General features: G+C 44.5%; 1 protein-coding gene and 1 long non-coding RNA gene across 13 annotated transcripts in view; one reads left to right on the forward strand and one right to left on the reverse strand.

Moving 5' to 3' along the window:
• The window catches only part of SPECC1 (sperm antigen with calponin homology and coiled-coil domains 1), a 336294-nt gene that overhangs the window by 187251 nt on the left and 128095 nt on the right, over positions 1-20948 (reverse strand). The window contains exons 1-2 of one of the 12 annotated variants that reach the window (XM_053212406.1): positions 15507-18025; positions 13536-13751 (exon numbers count right to left, since the gene is read on the reverse strand). The exons of 10 other annotated variants lie outside the window; for them this stretch is intronic. In XM_053212406.1, coding sequence (XP_053068381.1) covers positions 13536-13751; positions 15507-15606 — 316 coding nt within the window. In that variant the 5' untranslated portion in view covers positions 15607-18025. Of the gene's footprint in view, positions 1-13535; positions 13752-15506; positions 18026-18402; positions 18671-20948 lie in introns of those variants that run through there. One more of the 12 variants, XM_027047515.2, reaches the window with a different exon arrangement.
• Positions 261-7121, forward strand: LOC128313499 (uncharacterized). The gene is made up of 3 exons (XR_008294315.1): positions 261-984; positions 2074-2287; positions 2762-7121. It is a non-coding gene; the product is annotated as an uncharacterized LOC128313499 (long non-coding RNA).

Here is a 20948-nt window from a genome sequence, read left to right on the forward strand (position 1 = left end):
AAGAATGTTACGCTGTCCTGAGCACTCAGCACAGTGTTATTATTCCCATTTTATAGAGGAGGGAAAACAAAGCAATGGATTAAGACACTAGCCCAGGATCCCACAGCTAGTAAATCAGCGAAGCCAGGATAAGAATATGCAGCAACTCTGGCTCCAGGGCCCATGCTGTTAAATATTAAGAAGGAAAAGCTTATACACGTTGAGGGATTTGCAGGAATTTGTACATTTACATAAGCCAAGGGGACTAAATGCAGTTGAAATCAGGCTGAATTTATTAAAGGAATATTCTCTATTTGATGTGCCACGTTCTGTGCGGTTCTGTTTTCTGCACTGATTCACACACATCTGGATTCAAACCCAGATATGAGGCAGAAGGGGACGTTCAAAGGCTGTGGGGATGCCGCCCCGAAGCTTATCCTTCATCCAACCCACTCTCCCACCTCTGTCCTGCTGAGGCCCAGAGAAAGCTCCTTCCACAAGGCTGGTGTGGTAAACACGCCTTTAGAAAGTCTCCCATCCACGCTCAGGAAGATCTGAAAGCAAAACGCCTTGATGAGAAGGGAGGACTTGGCATCAGGAAAAGATTGCTTTCCCCGCGCAAAATACTGATGTTCAGTAATACTGAACCACAGAAAATCCAGGCAATGAATTAGAAGACCAACTAAGGAAATTTACCCAGAATTCTGAGGAAAAGGATAAAGAGATGAATAGAAGGTTTTTGAAAATTAAGAGACTTGAAGGAAGATTGGAAAGATCTCCAGCACAACAGGAAAGCCAGATGGCAAGAAGAAAGCGATGGGAGAAAACTAAGCTGAGGCAGAGAAGAGTGCAGAGAGACCTGAAGGGGACAGCCAGGCACCAGGCGAGATTAATGAAGAGGGACACCCCCCCCGCCCCCGCCCCAGCAGGAGACATACTACAAACGTCTGAATCCAAAGCACCCAGGCCAGCTTCGAGCAGGTGTTCCCCGGCCAGTGGCTGGAGGTAAGGAGTTCTGACCGTCTGAAGATGGGGTCAGAGGCAGGAGCTCAGCCACGACTAATCCTGTCGGGGGGCTCAATCCTGCTCCAGGCTCGAGGGACTGTGTCCCCAGTGAAGGGGTCATTCCAGACACTTCACTCTGAAGGGACACTCCACTGACAGCTGGCGAAGGGAGCAGAAGAACGCAGGGGTTGGTCAAGGCCGACAGGAGGCCCTAAAAGAACAACCCATTTCCCTCTGTGCTCATACTGACTCCTGAGACCAAATGCATAGGTCCCCTCCCCACCCCCCCCCCACCCCCCACCCCCGACACACACACCAACCACTTCTCCAAACTCTCTGGACACCAACTGGTGTCCTACAACTCAACTGTGACACTAACTACCTGCACTTAGCACAGACCCCACAGGTTAAGGACTCAGTCCCACAGGACCGGTCCCACTTCAGGTGCCAGTCCCTGGCTGTCACCTGCACTTCTGACCAACCAGCTGCAAAGTGGGGGTTTCCGCTCCCCCTGCCTCAGGTCGGATAACTTGCTGTAACGACTCCTACGACTCAGAAGGCTGTTTACTTACTAGATCACCGGTTTATTGCAAAGGACACAACTCAGGAACGGCCAGATGCAAGATGCAGAGGGAAAGGCGTGGGGTGAGCATGGAGCTTGCCCGCCCTCTTCGGGTGTGCTACCTTCCCATAACCTTGGCGTGCTCAGCAGCCTGGAAGCTCTCCAAAACCCACTGTTTAGAATTTTTACTGCGGTGCCATTAGGTAGGCACGACTGATCAGTTCACTCGCCACTGGTGGTTAAACTCAATCTCCAAACCCCTCTTCCCTCCCCAGTGGTGGGGGGTGGGGCTGAAGGTTCCAGCCCTCTCATCACGTGGTTGGTTCCTCGGGCAACCAGCCCCATCCTCCAAGAGTCACCACAATTAGCATAAACTGGAGTGCGGTTGAAAGGGGCTTATTATGAATAACAAAAGATGCTCCTCTCAAAAATTCCAAGGGTTTTAGGAGCTCTGTGCCTGGAACCAAGGAGCGGATGTATATTTTTTTAATTCTACCATGGGGCCCCACTCACCCTCCACTCTGCAGGGCAAGCAGTGACCTGGCCTCCCCCCTAGCCACAGGCACAAAGCAGGTGCTCGTGGGGCGCTGGCTAGATGTCACGGGGAAACAGGCCCTGACGAGGGCGAGGGCGGCAGGAAGGAGTGGACGGGAGTGAGTCAGGCCTATCCGTGTGCAGGCAGAACCTGTGGTCAGCGGTGGAGCCAACTCCCTGAGAGTGAACTTTTTAAGGAAGAAACTAGTGAGTGAATGTTTTTGTTTTTTTGTTTTTTGTTTTGTTTTTTTTGTTTTTTGGGGTTTTTTTTGGCTTTCAGGCTATCACAATGTCCCCGTTGGGGCAGAATTCATAAAGGAAATGAAAGACTGCTAGAAAAAGCAAGGAAACAGATTCTCCCCTGAAACCTTCCCATGGCTGGTGGGAAGAAGGCACAAAGGTCTGACCACGTGGTCTCAATTTGGGATGACCCTGGAGGACCATCCTAGCTCCAGGCCCTGGGGACTGAGACAACGGTGATGGTCCTATCGCATTTCACCTTCTCTCTCTGCCAGAACCTGTTTCCTTCACCCCCCAACCCTAGATATTATTTCCACGGGTGCCCTCCACAAACTTTCTACACGCAAATCTCTGTCTCAAGGTGGATTTCCCAGTAAGCAACCAAGACTATTTAGTTTTTACTATTTTAGTAATTAGACGTTTTTTTTTTTTCAATCAAAGGCCAAAGGTCAACAATTCAACTGCCTGGGGAGCCGGAGAGGTAAGTAAATGTCTGTGAAAGGCAGACCCCCTGAAAAATATTCGTACTCAAAGGCCCCATGAAAACATTCTTACTCAAAAAATTTTGAGACGCTGCAGAAGACCAATGAGGTTGGCCAATGTGTGTCCTCTGGACTGTCCATTTTACAAAGACATACGACATACTCAGTGTCACTTCACACTCAGCTCTGTTCATTCACTGGTCAGACGTTTCTCATCCTTGGGTATAACCCTGACAATTACAGTCTGAATGGCCCGTGTGCTTACTATTTGATGAAATCAAATTACTCTCCTTGCTGAAACATTCCTCCACGTTAGATGGCTAAGCCACCGGGAGGCGACCTCACAATGTTTGTCATGGTATTAGGTAGGGGTGTTTATTGAAGGTCTACCGTGATCATTTGTGAGCCCGGATTAATTTTGCTAAATTTAGCTTTTCAAGCACTGCTCCTGGTACATACACAATTAGGCACGGCATTTTTTACAGGTAAAAGTGACCTCAGTGTTGTCAAGGATAATACAATCGCCTCAATATTACACAAATATTTTAAAAGTCTGAAGAGACATTTTTTTGGGAATAATGGTCAAAGCTGACCATTTCACCTAAATATGAAATGAAACAGAAACCTTTAGGTCAGTTACCAGTCTGCATTCTTTTCATGCCAGGGCAAAGGCTAGACTTGTATTTTAGTTATTGTTTCCCTTTGTCTGAGTATCTTACGCATCCTTATTTGGAAGTTTTCCTTTCTGGCCTGCAATTGGAAAAAAAAAAAAAATAGTACTCTGTAGAACTTCAAAATGCTTTCTAGTCTGGCCGCCATGTATGACGAAATCATACAGTTCTAAAAGGTGGAAGGGACATCGTAGATGGAGCTCAAGCCCTTTACGCACATGAAAACCCATCAAGGTCAAAAAAGAAGAGACGAGCCTGAACGTGTGCCTCTGAATCCCCTGTTTTGTCTAATACTCCCAGAAAAACAATCACCTAGAAAAAAATGGAGTTTGTTTATTTCACGTAATCCACTTATAATCAAGCCTCATCAGCCGTCTCTTGCGGTATCAGTCCCTTCAAGCTGACCGCACACGGCCTCAAATCTGAAACCCTCACATCGACTCTTACAGCCTTGAGTGGTACAGGACATTAAAATTTCTCGAGGGGGCACCATCACATTAGTGAAGCTTCCCATAAATCCTGGCCCGCAGCACGCGCCCGCGTTCTGTCCTTCCTTGCTCCCCCCGGACCTCACTCTTCCCTGCATTCCTCCGCTTCACCTTCCCTTCTCCTCGCACATCCGTCCCCTGCGCCTCACCTTCTCCTGCACCTAGTGCCTCCTCTCTCGCTTCCTCCCAGCCTGGCCCTGCATGGGTCCCGAGGCTGAAAGAAGCCTAAATGTATCTGCTTCTCACAACCCCCTGGCTCAGCCTGACCAAGCCCTGGGGGCCAGTCAGCAAGCAGGGCAAACAAAGGATCCTGTCCAGCTTCGGAGAAAGGAAGCCTACCAGGTGCGGAAGGGTCTACCTGAGGAGGTGACATCAGGGCTGAAGAAGCCTGAAAGGATGAAAAGTAGGATGAAGGTAACATTTATCTTGCAAATGGCATTTTTGAAAATGAAAATAATAGGCGTGCACTGACCCGCAACAGGTGTTCACTGGGACTTAGCCTGGACAAGGGGGACTTCTGGTCGACCTGCAGAGGAGTCCGTGGACCAGTTCTGTGAGAGGAGCATCCGGGCACAGGGCAAGGAGAAGGGGCACGGGGTGGTTGCCGGGAGGCCCGTGCATCTCAGGGGAGGGCTGAGGCGAGGGGACGGCGTGTGCCCACGCCCGCGTGTGCGAAAATACTTTATCTCACCAGGATGGCACTGTACAGCCGGAGATACTCGGCCCCCTGAGATGCTGTCCTCAACCAGCGGAACAGAAAGAGGTCTCCGGAGAAGCTAAAACTGTCTGTGCCCAAACTTCACACCTTTTTGTTGATCAGGAGAAGCCCTTCTGGTTTAGACACGGTTCTGGCTGCTTTCGTTACTGGTTTCCAGGCACACGGGGACTGAGGATGAGTGAGGGGAGTCCAGCATGCGGACATGGACGGACCAAAGCCATCAAGAGGTCCCCAGCACCATCCCCACCCCACCCCCGGAGTCCAGGCTGGTAACAGAACCAGTACTGTGACAGTAAAGGAAAAGCAGGATTGTCCATAATGCCTCAAGGACTATCTTGTATCTAAAGTGGTTAGCATAAGGCTCCGGATACGAGAATTTAGGACAAACCAGAGGACATTTTAACGTGCAGCTTCCACGAAAATGTAACCACCGCTCCAATTACTGTTGTCTCCTTGATTTTCATTCCTTCTTCTTTCTTAATCACCTACAACTACTGGTTTTGAAAACCCTCACCAGGGCATAAAGCACAAAAGCAGAATGCCACAGAAAGTCAGGATGTCAGGGAAGGTGTGAGGGGCACGTGGACACACAAACACACGCAAGCAAACAACACCCACACACAAACGTAACCTGCAAAGAGAGACTGTCTCATCATGTCTCTGGTCCGGCCTATAACTAACTGCACGTAACACGCGCAATGGAATGTACTCAGATTGAAGGAAGGGCAGAGCGGAAGAGACCAAAACGCGACTATAAACAGATAATTTTCAGAATAGTTCTAGGACCACTTTGAATGGACTCCTTGTTTATCTGTGAAAAAATCAGAAGGTTAGACTGCTGATAATTTAACCTTCAAGATTTTTTTTTTTTTTAATTTGGCTGCTGGTAGAGAGAAAAGCAGGACCAATTAGAGGAAGAAAAATGAATTCTCTGGCAGATAAAACAAAGGGGATTTTTCAAGGGCTTGGGAGGCTGTTGGCACTGGTTCTTCATTGGATAGAGTTTCAGGTCAAAATGTATGACTTTACCTTTCCAGGTTTATCATAACCCCTAATCTGAACACTTATCCATAATTAGGTTCAATTTGGAACACGGAGCTGGAGAGGGGAGGAGCGTGAAGAAGCGAAGGGAAAAAAAAGACTAATTTTTCCAAAGTAACGGAGCAGAGGTTAAAAACAATGAAGGGGGCAGGTCACTGGAAAGAGGGTATCTACGAATAGGTGGGAATTGTGAAAAGCCACAGGGAGATACTGCCCGTGGCCTGTTGGGCCTCTGACAGGGGTGGCTCCCCGTGCCCGGCCCCATGGGAGTCGCTGGCCCGGGATATCAGGGTTATCTTTGTAGTGGTGTGGAATGTGGAAAATCTCTTTCTGTGAAACAAGCTTTTCTGAAGTTCATACCAGTAAGTGATTTTTTTTTTTTTTTAAATCTCGGTTTTAAATATGTGGCCAACCACATCGATTTTAAAATATAAAGCCTACCTTCTCCTGAGAATTAAAAAATTTCCAGGAAATACAAGGGGCGGCTGCCATCAATTCATTACAGCCGGGCTGTTCGCTAGGGCCTCTGGGGAGTGTTGGGGGCTGTGGAGATGAGATGAGGGGGGCAAGTAAGTGTTCTCGGGTAGTTCTCCCTCCGCTGGAGAACAAACCGTCCTACGACGTCCACGTGAAGGCCGGGCACCAGAGGGCATCGAAGGCCAAGTCAGAAGTGGGCCGGCCGACTGGGGAAGTGGCATCTCCTGACGCTGAGCAGCAGGGGTGAGGCCAGGCCAATGGGACGGGTCTGGTAGAAGGACGGTCCCAGGGGACTGCTTTGTCATGGGAGTGCGACATCTTCATGAGGAGACGCAGAAACCTTCAAAATGCTCGGCGCCTTCATGATGCTTCTAGGATACGACCACACAGGCTGGTCTCATCTGACTGGAGCCATATCAAACTTTTTAAAAAAGTAAAACAGAGTTCAACTGGCTAGAAAGCTCATACCTAAAGCACATCTGGGTGACAAGCTCAACAAAGAAAACCCCAGTCTCCCCCACCCACAAAATACCTGACTTAGAAAGTTTAAGTCTAAAAAAATCATAGGGATACCTGGCTGGCCCAGTCAGTGGAGCACAAGACTCCTTATCTCAGGGTCGTGAGTACGAGCCCCATGGTGGGCATAGAACTTACTGAAAAAAGAGTCTAAAAACATAAAATCATAGGATATTAAAGTTATCAGAAACTTCAGAGCTAACCTTGCACGCACACCCTTTTACCCATATAAGGCAACAAGGAACCAATAAAAACTTAACAATAATTCATCTTTCATGTTAAAAAAAAACAAAACAAAACCAAAAGGGGTATTAAGGAAAATGCGACCTAAAATGGGATTATAAGAGGAAAATTTTTTTTAAGTTTATTTATTTTCAGAGAGAGAGCGAGCGAGCTCAAGTGCAAGTGGGAGAGGGGTAAAAGGGTGGGGCGGGGGGAGAGTGAGAGAAAGAGAGAGAGCAGGAAAACAGATTCAGGGCTCGAACTCACAAACTGTAAAATCATGACCTGAGCTGAAATCAAGAGTCAGACGCTTAACCAACTGAGCCACCCAGACTCCCCAGGGAAAAAAATTTTAAATCTGTGAAATCATTATGTCTAACAAGAAAAATCATAACATCAAGATGAATGGCAAAAAGGTATGTTACAAAATTTAGCAATGATTTCTGATCTTCTGAAGGACAGTATCTCCAATTAACAGAGGGAGGACATTTGTGCCATCATCACTAGGATCTAACTCTCTAAGAGTTTACTGTTTACTACAGAGGTCTTGTACATTCCTTATTTCTCCCCCAGATTCTATACACATTTCTTATAGTGTGAATGTGACCTTCTAATAAACCACTGTTTCTGGTTATTATTAGCATAAAGCTACTGATATAAACACACATACCTACATACACACATACTGCATGTATATGCATATTCATACACATATGATATGCTGTATATATATAATATAAAATATATATAACAAAATTTTATATATATAATATAAAATATATATATAACAAAATTATATAAATATATATGCATGCATTTCCTAGCTATTTACTGAGTTCTCATTCATTCTAATTGTTTTTCAGTTAATCTTCCTGGCTATTCTAGCAAGAAAATTATAGGACCTACAAATAATGCTACTCTTGTCTCGTTTTCAATAAATATTATTTTTAAACATCTTACTGCTTTGGCTAGTCTATCTGAAAACAATGTCCTGTATGGGCACCGCTGTTATTTTCCTGACCTTTACAGGAATGTTTTTAGTTTCCTGTTAAGCATGGTGTGTGCAGCTTTCAGACCATTTTATTTATTATCTTAAGAAAGGATCCATTCATTCCTATTAAATGTTTCTAAGGTATATGTTAAATTTTATTAAATGTATTACTGATATACAGATGAAAATTTCTTTCTTTAAATTCACTGTTGGCATAAATTCATAGAATAATATTATTGCATTCTTGGAATGAACCAGTTTTACAGTGGCATAACAGTTTTTAAATATATGGTCGGATTAAACTTGGCTTATATTTCGATTAGGACTTGTATATCAACATCAGTAAGAAGGTACTCTGGCTTTCTTTGCTAGCGCTATCTTTGAAACGTTTTGGCTTCACAGTACTAGTATTACTTTTGTGAAAATAAATTGGAATGTTTTCCATCTTTTACGTACTTCAGAATATTTTCCAAGTTTCTATTATTTGAGTATTACCGTCACAATTCTATTTGTACTTATTTGTCTGATTATATATTTAATTTTTTTTGCACGAACTTAACATTGACTTTTTCTTTTAGCCCAACTTTATCCTAAGTAGCATAGATTTGATGTATTAGTTATAATTTTTCTGACACATTTTAAATTAATTATTAAAATAAGAAACAGTCATCTGTATATATCTCAAATCATTACCTGTACCCTCTATAATATGGTAATCTTTGGGAAACAAGGCACTAGATGACTTTAAATATCACGGAAATTATATTTTTCTTGCATTTAAAGAACTTTACCTATTAAGTCATCTGGGTTCAGGGATATTTTTGGAGCTTTTAAGTTACTTTGTGATGTCTTCCAAAATTACTCTTCTGTCCAACTGTTTCGTTTCTTCAGGAACTGATTTTATAGTTTCATTTTCAAGTTCATCAAAATTTTATATTTTTATTCTATTTTTTTAAACCACGTCTTTGAATATGTGCATTCTTAAATGCAAACCAGGGATATTTCTGTTCTCTTCTTTTTCTTAGTCTAACTACGGTTAGACATTGTTTTTTGTTTTCTCTACTTCATTGTTTTAACAAAAAACATACTCTTACATTTTTAACTGAAGGTGTTCTTTTTCTTTTTTGTTCATTCATATATCCATTCATTCAACAAATACTGACCATGTGCCAAGCATGTATCAGGCAGTGTACTAGGTGGCAAGAGGGTGGGTAAGAGGAGGGTGAGACATGGGGTACCTGGGTGGCTCAGGCGGTTAAGTGTCCAACTCTTGATTTTGGCTCCGGTCATGATCTCAGAATTCGTAAGTTTAAGCCCTGCATCGGGCTCTGCGCGGACAGTGTAGAGCCTGCTTGGGATTCTGTCTCCTCTCTGTATCTTTCTCAAAAATAAATAAAAATTTAAAACTCAAAAGAAAAAAGAAAAAAAAGAGGAGGATGAAACAGCCACAGTTATAATCTGCTTCATTAATTTCTGCCTTTTCAAAAAACACCTTCCTGTTTTCCCAGGTTTATTTTCTTGTTTATTTCCTAATTTTCTGAGTATAGTAATTAACTTATTTTCATTGTTTCTTTTCAGACATCAAAAAATTTCAGAGGAACGAACTTGCTTATTTGTAACTTGATGAAGCACTCCATAATCATTTTTTTAATAAATTGTTGTTCTCAGTTCTTTCTTGGGTCAAACTTTACCAAATGGATTAAGTTTTTTAAATTTCAACTTTTATTATCTACAGTTTTACTGCATTATGATATAACAGAGTGACCATAAAATTTCCTTTAAGAGACTGTAATGAGGCTTTCTTTCTGGAACAGGACAGATCAATGTTTTAACCATTCCATGAACAGTTTAGAAAAACTGTGTAAGACATATTGTTGAATTCTCTCATTTTTACTTGTGAGTCTATTTTAATGCATTTCTAATAGGTTCTGCAGGAGTCACTCTTCCAAGGTTTGCTGGTTAATGTGCTGGAGTTTGTGAATGCTACTTTTTCTTCTTCAACATAGAAGGTCCTGTCTGATTTAAGGTACCCTGTGGTGCCTGTGGAGGGTAGGGGAGGAAAGTCTGTCACTGATACTATTGTTTCAGTAGAATGACTCTGTAAGTCACACAAAGCCATAGAGATAGGCACAATTAAAGCCACAGAGATAGGCACAATTAAATGACATTTTGTATTACTATCAAGAAAGATACTGGCCTTAAGAGACAGAAAGTGTAAGAAAAGCAGGTAGTGTTCTATCAAGTCACAAGTCTTTGGAGTCAGAGGGGAAATATTTATATCTAAATGCCAAAGAAGTACAAACTCTAATTAAGTGATGTGGCCATTTGAACGGAGGTCTAAGGCTCCCAATTAGGAGCTGCTAAGAATTAAGGAAAATATAACTTAAATCTAAGTTTGTTTGTCACAATGGGCATTATGACCACCTCCTTCCTCAAGTTTTGAAATCACTGTGCAGAGAGATTACAAAGATCTTGAACCTAGAATTCTACACCCAGAAAAACTATCAGTAAAGACAAGGTAAAACAACAGATCCTCACATAAAGGTTGAGAAAACCTATCATGCGTAGACTATCTTTGTACATGCTCAAACCAAATATGCTCCCACCACAGCAAAAGGAGCTCCAGTGGGTATTTGGAGTCCAGAGTAACAATCCTGTCCTTGTCCCTGCTAGAGGCCTCTGTTGCTTAAAAGCCTCACCTGGGATGAAATTCCTGTATTATTTACAAAAAAATACTTACATTAACTTTTTTTTTTAATTTTTTTTTTTTAATGTTTATTTATTTTTGAGTTAGAGAGAGACAGAGCATGAATGGGGGAGGGCAGAGACAGAGGGAGACACAGAATCGGAAGCAGGCTCCAGGCTCTGAGCCATCAGCCCAGAGCCCGATGCGGGGCTCGAACTCACGGACCACGAGATCGTGACCTGAGCCGAAGTCGGACGCTCAACCGAATGAGCCACCCAGGCGCCCCCTAAACTAACTTTTTAATCCTAAAATGATTTAGAATTAAGTAGAGAAGTATTTAAAACAATTAAATGAGGGGCGCCTGGTTGGCTCAGTAGGTGAAGCATGTGGCTCTTGATCTCAGGGGTCGTGAGTTCAAGCCCCTCGTTGGAGATGGAGCCTACTTAAAAAAATAAAATCAAATAAGAATTAAATGAGTAGTAATTATGTAATTACGTATGTGTGTAAGCAGTATTATGTACTAAGAAATACTTGCAGTTTGGGATTCTATTTTTAACATTTAGGGGAATTAGACGTATAAAGAGTTCAGATCAGCCCTTGATTCCAATCTAAAATGTGTAATTGAGCAATTAATTTGTAATTTTAATTTGAAGTGTGCATCTTACATATACACACACACATAGAGAGAATGTGTGTTCTGAGATATATAAGAGGAGTTAAGAATCTCGGTTTAGAAATGTAATTATTAAAGTATATAAGACTTTAAAAAACTGGACTGGTTTATCAGACCTAACAGGAACCTAAATATATGCAGCATGTATATTTTGCTTTCTGTCTTAGTCTGGAAGGGGGTCTTTTTTTTTTTAACAGAGATTTTAACCCATTCACATTTATTACAGTAATAGACATTTTTTATCTTATCTGTTTTTTCTATGTATCATCACTGCTCTTTGATATATACATCATTTTTAATCCTAAAAGAGCACATTTTCCAAAGTATGTCTCTCAGAACACTAGTTCCACTCTGAAATCCTTCCATGGTACAAAATACCTCTGAGAAAAATTCTTATTCTGAGAATATTCTCTTCTTAGTGAATATTGTAAAAAAATTTGATGAGTCCTTGAAATTTAATGCCAACAGAAGCCATTAATTCATTTGACTCAAGCCTGCCGACCAACACCACTCCCCTCCCCCAGGTCCCAAACTTCTATGAATAAGATCAAGCAGACAACAAAAAATATTTTGGAAAGAGAAAATGGAATTTTAAAAGTCAACAGGAAAACTGTAAGAAAAAGGTGAATATAGAGAGTGACAGAATATATAGAGGACCACAGGAAATACTCCAGCCAAAGCAAAGGAATGCAAAAACAGAGAAGGATCAGCGAAATAGTGGGCGAACCCAAGAGTGAGACAGGACCAGGGGGAACCAAGTCCAAACTAAAACATGCTTCTCGGACACTTTCTATGTGTGAGGCTGTTCTAACGCTTCACCGGTTTTAACAACAACCTTATGAGGTACCTTATATTAGTAACTCCTTTTCTAGATGACAAAACTGAGGCTCAGAAAGCCTAAATCACTTGTCTAAAGTCTCAGAGCTGGAAGTGACAAAACTGGGATTTGCACAGTCTGGCTCCAGAGCCCAAAGTCTTAACCACCCTGCTTTTCATCTTCAAAAAGAAAATAAATTCTCCATAATAATGGAAGTAAAAGTGAGAAGCTCCAAAACAGGATAAAAGCATGTTAAGAGCATTTTAAAAGTAAATAATTATAATACCTGCACTACCTCCCTTCCAATCTTACTCCTTGCTTTTCTTTTAAAGTAATGTCTTCTGCCACAGGTCACAAGGTAAGCAATGTAAGGTTACATTTCCTTCTAAGTCTAAATGCACTCCCTGGTTGTCCAGTAAATAATACATATGCGATCCTAATATGTTAAATACTGATTAGTTTTCAACTTTCAATCTACAGACAATGCACAGAAGATTTAATTATACTACTTATGGAACAGAACATTCTAGTCACATGAAAGGTTGAGAGGCAGACCAGGATAGGGTGTGAAGGATAAAATGGAAAAGACAGTTGAAATTTGAGGATGTTATATCCTCATTTACCTAGCAAGGACACTGTTTAAAGTTGGTCAGTGAAGAAATGCAGGTGGAAGGAAGGAAGGAAGGAAGGAAGGAAGGAAGGAAGGAAGGAAGATGGTAAACAATAGAATTCCTTAGAATTCTAATTTTTTTTTTTTAGTTTATTTATTTTTTGAGAGAGAGAGGGCAAACAGAAGAGGGGCAGAGAGAAAGGGAGAGAGAGAATCCCAAGCAGGTTCTGTACTGTCAGTGCAGAGGCTGATGTGACCATGACCTAAGCTGAAATCAAGAGTTGGATGTTTAACCGACTGAGCCACCCAGGTGCCCCAATTTCCCTAGAATTCCAAAGTGAAATACAGTAAAAGACTATATACCCACAACTATATTCCCCCATTGGCATTTTACCATACTGACAAGAACATCAGAAAATTTATGTATGACTTGCAGAAATGGGGGGGGGGGGGGAGTAGAGGCATATACTAGTAAAAATGCACTAATTCCTGAAGTTTCACAGTAAAGGTTAGTATATAGCCTTGAAAGCTACTAAGTCAAGAAATAGTACAGGCATAAGAGGCATAGCGTATTATGTAGAATGATGGAGGTAACCATCATTTCTTTGAAATGCCCCCCAAAATGAGATAGGATGACGGATGGAAGGATGAATAGACGGATATATATATAAAGCAAATGTAGCAAAATGTTAACTGCAGATCTAGACGGTGGATAGATGGGTGCTTACAGGTCTTTCATTTTTCTGATTAAATTTTTCTTAATACTGACACAAATGCGGTTGGGAGTGGATACCATGTCTGGAAAGAGATTGCCAGTATTCACCAATATTGCTGCTGTCTGTCCTCTGCCTGGCATCCACAAAGACGTTTTCCAGTCCCTCAGCATCCAGGTGGGGCCGTGGGACTGAAACTGGCCAGTAGAGCCTGGGTGGAAATGATGTGCGTCGCTTCCAGGCCCGGCCCGTAGAATCTCCTGCGGTATCCTCCGTGAATCTTCCCCTGAATGCTGGTACATCCAGTGCAACCCAGCAGCCAGGCGCTAAGAATGAACGTTCACAGGCTTGAGTCTCTAACAAACGTCTAACTGCCCAGACTGCCCCCAACTCACACCGGACTGTGATGTGAGCGAGAAATCAACTTTTAGAGTCTTCAGTGGCTATTTGGGGATTTGTCTTTAACCAGTTAGCATTCACTATAACTAATATAAAGTAGGACCTAAGCGGGTAGAAGTAGAAGTTTCGCTTTCGTTTCACGTCATTTGCATTTATTTAAATACGTAAATGCAGGGGCACCTGGCTGGCTCAGTCGGAAGAGCATGCGACTCTTGATCTCAGGGTTGTGAATGTGAGCCCCAAATTCGGGGTAGAGATTACTAAAAAAATTAAATAAACTAAAAAAAATAAAATAAAATAAAAAATAAGTACATACATGCAAATTTAAGGTTAAACAGCAAGCAAAAATCAGCTAGTAGTGAAACTGGGGAAAGCCTACTAAACTCACCTTTGACTAAGGCCTTCTTTAGCATTATCAGGCATCTTTGTGTGAATACAAAAAGGCAAAACTGCAAAATGGCACCCCTATCTCTGGACTGATACAACCCCACCTGGGCCCTCTCATCCCTTTATATCCAGATGCCTTTGAACAGTGCACAACCAACACAACTATACCCAGTAGCCCTGTCTACAATGCAGGTCTGACAACCTGGTTGGAAACTGAAAGACTGCTAACATCTAGAACTTCTAGTTCTAGGGAACTTCTAGGAAGTAAGAGTAATCAACAGGTTCTCATTCTAGCTGCCCTCATTCATGGATACGTTCGTGTCTTTTACTTGATCCATTTCTCCTGCCCATCCTGTAATACAATGCCACAATGAAGCCACAGTGACCCAACTCAAAGGACCACAGACAGCACAAAAGAGGAATCCTGCTGCTACCATGGCCAATTCCAGGGCTAGAAAAGGTGTGCCCCGGAGAGGACAAGGTGCTTCCAACTGGAAGAGAGGAGACATGGGGGTTAATTCCAGCCCTTTCAAGCCTAGGGTCTAAGATGGGGATGTAAGATGGAAATTTTACCTCATTTACTCTTTAAATAGACCCTCCCTGCTCAAGCAACTGAGGTTCCTGTGGAAGGCAGCCATGAGATGTGCCACCTGGATCTCTATTCAAGAAAGAACTTGGCGTTCAGCTACAAGAATTGCAGTTAGCTGACACCTCCAGCTGTTAGTGCCACCAGGGTCCCAGGATTCAACCTGGCTTTTGAGCTGAAGGTGCCTTCTTCCCAGGCAGCCTCCAGCAGTGACTGACCACAGCAAGAACACTAGGGATTGGCCATTTCTGCCCAATCGAACTCCCTCAATCAGTTGGCCAGGGCCTCGCCACAGCTGCAGAGCTATCTGAGGCTCTCCCTGCCCAAACCTGCCACCCCCTCCTTTCCTTTCATACGCGCTGGATCTGCATCATGGCCTAAAACTCTCCCAGCCCAGTTCTGGCTTCCCACGCCTTTTGTGTTTGTCAGGTCTCTCATAAACTTCTTTCATTCCTAATTCTATTTAACGATATTTTTTAAAGTAATCTCTATACCCAACGTGGGGCTTGAACTCATGATCCCAAGATCAAGAGCCTCGTACTCCATGGACTGAGCCAGCCAGGCGCCCACCCCCCCCCCCGCCACCCCCCCAAGTCTTTTTAAAAGTCTGCATCTCAAAGGACAAAAGTGACACAATATAAGAACTATGTAAAAATCACACTTGGGTGTTGCTCTTCCCTTGTCCAGCCTTCCTGTTTCCCCCCCTTACCTCTACCACACATCTCTGGGCCCCTTGTTGTGACGACCCACTGAAGCACTTGTTCTGGTTCTAGTCCAATATACCACAACTGACACTGGGAAGCCCCCATCGCATCCTTGCCCTCAGGGTAAAGCAGAATGAAGACAGATTAATCTTTGACAAAACTCTGATTTCAAAAGTTTTTTGATGCATTCTACAGCATTTCATCATTGTATTAAGAGACCAGTTAAAATTGGGGCGCCTGGGTCACTCAGTTAGTTGAGCATCTGACTCTTGATTTTGGCTCAGGTCATGATCTCAGGGTTCATGAGGTCGAGCCCCGCATGGGGCCCTGCGCTAACCGTGCAGAGCCTACTTGGGATTCTCTCTCTCCCTGTCTCTTTGCCCTTCCCCCACTCAAGTGCATGCGTACATTCTCTCCCTCTCTCTCTCTCTCTCTCTCTCTCTCAAAAAGAAATAAATAAACTTTAAAAAAAGGGATTAAGAAAAGAGACCAACTAAAATTATATTCATACTTTCAGGTCACCCTAGTCCCTAAGATTTCCTAATTGGTGATCTTTACTTGCAGCAAATCAGATTGAGTTCCCATTCTGAGATTATAGTCATTCTTGCAAAATGCAATAAAATAAGTCACTGGCATAAAAGCGGTCTTTTCATCTCCTGTCCATTAGAATGCTTTACAAAGCAAAGCCACTTAGAAACTGGAACCCAAATAACTCTTTTTTTAAAGGTTTTTTAAAGTCTATTTTTATTTATTTAGAGAGAGAGATTAAGAGCAAGCAGGGGAGGGGCAGAGAGAGGGAGATAGAATCCCAAGCAGGCTCCACACTGCCGGCACAGAGCCCCATGTAGGGCTCAAACTCACAAACCATGAGATCATGACCTGAGCCAAAGTCAAGAGTCAGACGCTTAATCAACTGAGCCACCCAGGCACCCCTAAGGTTTTATTTTTTTATTATTAAATTTATTTTTGATGTTTATTTATTTTTGAGAGAGACAGACAGAGTGCAAGTAGCAGAAGGCAGAGAGAGGGACACAGAATCCAAAGCAGGCTCCACGCTCCACACTGTCAGCACAGAGCCTGATGCAGGGATCGAACCCACAGACCGTGAGATCATGACCTGAGCTGAAGTCTGACGCTAAACTGACTGAGCTACCCAGGCATCCTGATTTTATTTTTATGTAATCTCCACACCCAACGTGAGGCTCCAACTCACGACTCTAAGGTCAAGAGTCACATGCTTCATCAACTGAGCCAGCCAGGCGCCCTGGAACCTAAAGAACTCTAACAAGGTGGGGTGGCAGGGCGGGGGGTGGGGGTGGGGGTGTCTCTTTGCAATGTGACACAAAGGAAATGAGTTTTTACAATACCTGGGCAGCTGTGTACCAGGGAGAGGTGTTTTTAAAGTGTTACATATCTTTGACCTAACAGTTTATTATGGGCTCTTTATGACAAAGGCATTATTTTGCAAATGTTGGTTATTCTGCCCAAAGAAGTTTGGATACAGGCCGTGAACTTTAGAGAGTTTCCCCTATGTAATCTACACAGTAACCCCATCTCTGATGTTTTTCTACACACTATTCCCGTGTGGCAAAGTTTTCCATCCTGGTTGTTGTACCAGTCCAGTGAACCACAACTGCCGAGGAGGCACCCCACCTAGAGGCACCCCTCCTGGGCCCAGTCCCAGGGATACGGCCTGAGTCCCCTTGGCCTCCCTGTCAAGACAGACAGCTAAGGCACTGGGCGGTAAGCGAAGAGTGATGAATGGACCGAGGCTACGAAGATCGAGGGTTTAATTACAGCCCTGCTCCCGATCCCAGGGCTGTCACTGAACACAAGTCACTGCACCTCTCAAAGCCTCAATTTCCTCATTCAAATCCCAATTAAAAAATTACACCCTTGAGAACATTTTTAAGAGTTCTGACTCTGTCTTGGGAACACACATAGCCGCCGCCTGCCATTCCAGGATTCCAGCATTAAGTGGACCATCTCTCCCCAATCAGGCAAGATGTAATTTTTGAGGCTAAATTAAATTCCACTTCCTTCATGTGACAGTATGGAAATGTTCTGGCTTTGTTTTTAAATGCAACCCCGTGGTTGCAGCATCTAAATCTGTGCCGGAGGCCAGGATGATGAACCAGAAGATGACAACTAGAGCCCAGCTGACTCTCCAACCAGGCTCGCTTAATTTCTGAGGAAATAAAAATTTGATAAGCCGCTGAAGTTTCTGATATCCCAGAATAAGCACAGACTATTTTGGGTAAGAAACAGTCACAATCAAGCCCTTGGTCTGAGTATGAGTAACAGATCTGCTGACGGGCTGCCACCTTCCACGGGACTCCAGAAAGTGTGTGATACGCAAATGATGCACCGCAAAATGGACAATGAACCAGAAAACGCTGCCAAGTCACACTTTTCGTTGCAAATGCCCAGAAAGTCTGCAGGAACTGCCTCCACCCACCGTATTCGAGACCCTGGCTGGGCGGCAGACAGGAGGGGCAAGTCAGACTCCACTACGAAATCTGGGCAGAACCCTCCCCCATCCCACCCCCAACCCCCCCCCCCCCCCCCGCCCGGACCCCTCTCTCCACTGGCCTGGCCTGCGTGCGCCGGGCCACGGAGACCGGCTCCCTCCCGCCCCACTCGCCGCGTCCGGGCAGACCCAGAGCTTCCAGGTACGTGTTTATGGTGAGTGGCATTTCCTTGTCGCGGAACAGGCACAGGTAATTTCACAACCCCACTAGCGCATTCCAAAGGCAAGAATCACATCCCGGGAACTTCACCTTTCCACTCGCCCCTTGAGCGCCCGCGGGCAGCGCGGCGGCCGCTGGCCCGAAAGGCGGGTGGGGGAAGGGCGCCGGGCCGGGGAGGGGGCGCGGGGCGACCCCCGCAAACAGCACAGACCTGGTTCCGGATCCTCGGGCCGACCCGAGTGGTTGCCCATGCTCGGCCGACTCGGGCAACGGCCGGCTGGCCGGCCTCGGACACGGTGTCCGCCGTGCTGCAGCTCGCGCCGGCTCCGGCGGGCGAGGCAGCTGCGTCCGGCGGGTCCGCTCCAGTCAAAGAAAGGGCCGGGCGCCTTCCAGTTCCCGGCGGCCGCCGGCGGAGCCGCTCCTTGCCCGCGCGGGCGGGCCCCGCCCACCTCATCTGCACAGTGCCCGCCCGGCGAGGCCCGCCCACCTCATCTGCATAGTGCCCGCCCGTCTCGTCTGCATATCGCTCTAGAGCATCCAAAGGGTCCCTCCCAGGCGTGGGAGGGCCGCACCGGCAGACCGATTCGGGCCTCTAGGGGCCGACGCTGAGAACTGCAGCTGGACAAGGTAGGCTGGAAAAACCCCACTGCGGGGAGGCTGAAGCCAAGTGCCGCAAGAAAGGCAAAATCCTGCGCGTGAGAAATTCGATCGCGTGTCGGGACAGGAACAACCTAGGGTTGGCACAGTACAGGCGCTTAGTGATTTCCTGGGTAAACGAAAGAATGGACGCACAAGCAACTCTTGCGGAGGGCGTGAAGAAAAATAACCCTTTAACAAGGACTCGCCCGTTATTCAAGATGGTAAATACTACCGCAAATAATAAAAATGCATACTAATCCTTAGTGGTAACCTTTTTTGCTGCTATCAGAAATGACTAACTTCTGGAAATTACCCTGGACAACTTTCATAGTTAATCTGACAGTGAAAAAAACTTAGAAATAACTAAATCTTGCTGTGAAACATATTTAGGACTAATAAAAAGATGAATGGAATGACTGGTTGTTTCCTGCATTACTTGCCCGCTATGGCCCAATCCCAGTTCTTATCTTACTTATCAACATGTTAGGTCACCACTGATCACTCTTGACCCCTCAAAACAGGAGGAGGAGTCCAGACACCAGGACCCCACACCCTCCTGGTTTTCTGCCCACCTCTCTGCTCCTCCTCCCAATCCCCTTTGTTGGCTTCTCCCCATCTCCTTGATCTCTAGCACCTGGAGGCTCGTCGCCCCTATCCACTCTAACTTGGCCAGTGTCACCAACTTGTGGCTTTTATTTATTTTTTAATGTTTGTTTATTTTATTTTGGGGGGGGGGGCATAGAGAGAGGGAGAGAAAGAATCCCAAGCAGGCTCCACCCCATCAGTGCAGAGCCCAAGGTGGGGCTTGATTTCACCAACCTCCAGATAGTGACCTAAACCAAAGTCCAGAGTCTAACGCTTAATGGACGCAGTCATCCAGGTGACCCCCCAAACTTGTGGCTTTAAAATACCGCCTATATATATCTTCAGCCTGGTACTCTCTTCTGTATTCCAGACTCATTTCACCAACTACCTTCTTGACACCTCCACTTAGGTGTCTTAAGAAGCATCTCCAGTTTAACTGGAAAAAACCCAAATTCTTGATTTTCTTTCATAGATGTCTCATACAGTCTTCTCCACCTCCATAAATGGAATATGTCAGAATACATGTCATAAATGCCACCACGTCTCAGCACTTCTCACCACGTTCACTGCTACCATCTGGTCCAAGCCATTGCCCATCCTACCAGGATGATTCCAACTGCTTCCTACGCAAGCTCCCATCTTCTGCCCCCAGCCTCTTTATAGTCTAGCATGGTGCTCCCAAAACTTAGTTCAGTCTAATCATATCCCACCTCCACTTACAGTGATCCAATAGCTTGCTGTCTCACTTGGAGGAAAAGTCAACACGCTTACCCTGACCTCCACCGAATAATTTTCCCCTCCTTCCATTCGTGGACTCACCTTCCCCCTCTCACACCGCTTTTACTACAGCAAGCTCCTCCTCAGTGTTGCTCAACTAAGCCAATCATACTCCCACCCCAGGGCCTTTGCAGTTGTTGCTCCCTCTGCCCAGATTCCTCTTCCCCCACCTTCCTACATTATTATAGACTACATGGTCCACTCTCTCTCACTCCCTAAGTCTCTGGTCAAATGTCATTCTATTAAGAGGGGCTTCTCTTGTCACATTAAATAGTCAGCCAGACCCTCAGTGCACACGCTTCCCTGCTTTGTTAGCCTCCGTGACGTATATCACCATTCAGTATACTATATATTTTCTTGTCTACTGGCTTATTTTCTCCCCACTGGACTTCATAAAACCAGGTAATAAATGAATGACTTTACAGCCTGTACCATAAACCAATCAGCTCTTACACCTTACTTCCTTTTAATAGTACTGCCGTGAGTTGATTTCGCCAACAAAACTGTTTGTCAAAGACAGATGCCATAGTTCTATTTCTGTAACCTACACAACCTAGTACAACACTGAGCACACAGAAACAAAAGTATTAAGGAAAAATAAATCGCATAGCATGATTTTCGAGCAGAAATGTGTACGAAATCAAGTTCAATCTCCGCCACCCCACTTTGTTAAAGCTGAAGAATAATCCCAGAAAAGATGGTTGACTTCCCAAAATATTTATGAAATGACAGACAAAGGCTGCAATTGTGAACACT

Source organism: Acinonyx jubatus, chromosome E1 (genome assembly GCF_027475565.1).
Source record: "Acinonyx jubatus isolate Ajub_Pintada_27869175 chromosome E1, VMU_Ajub_asm_v1.0, whole genome shotgun sequence".
Classification (NCBI taxonomy): Eukaryota; Metazoa; Chordata; class Mammalia; order Carnivora; family Felidae; genus Acinonyx; species Acinonyx jubatus.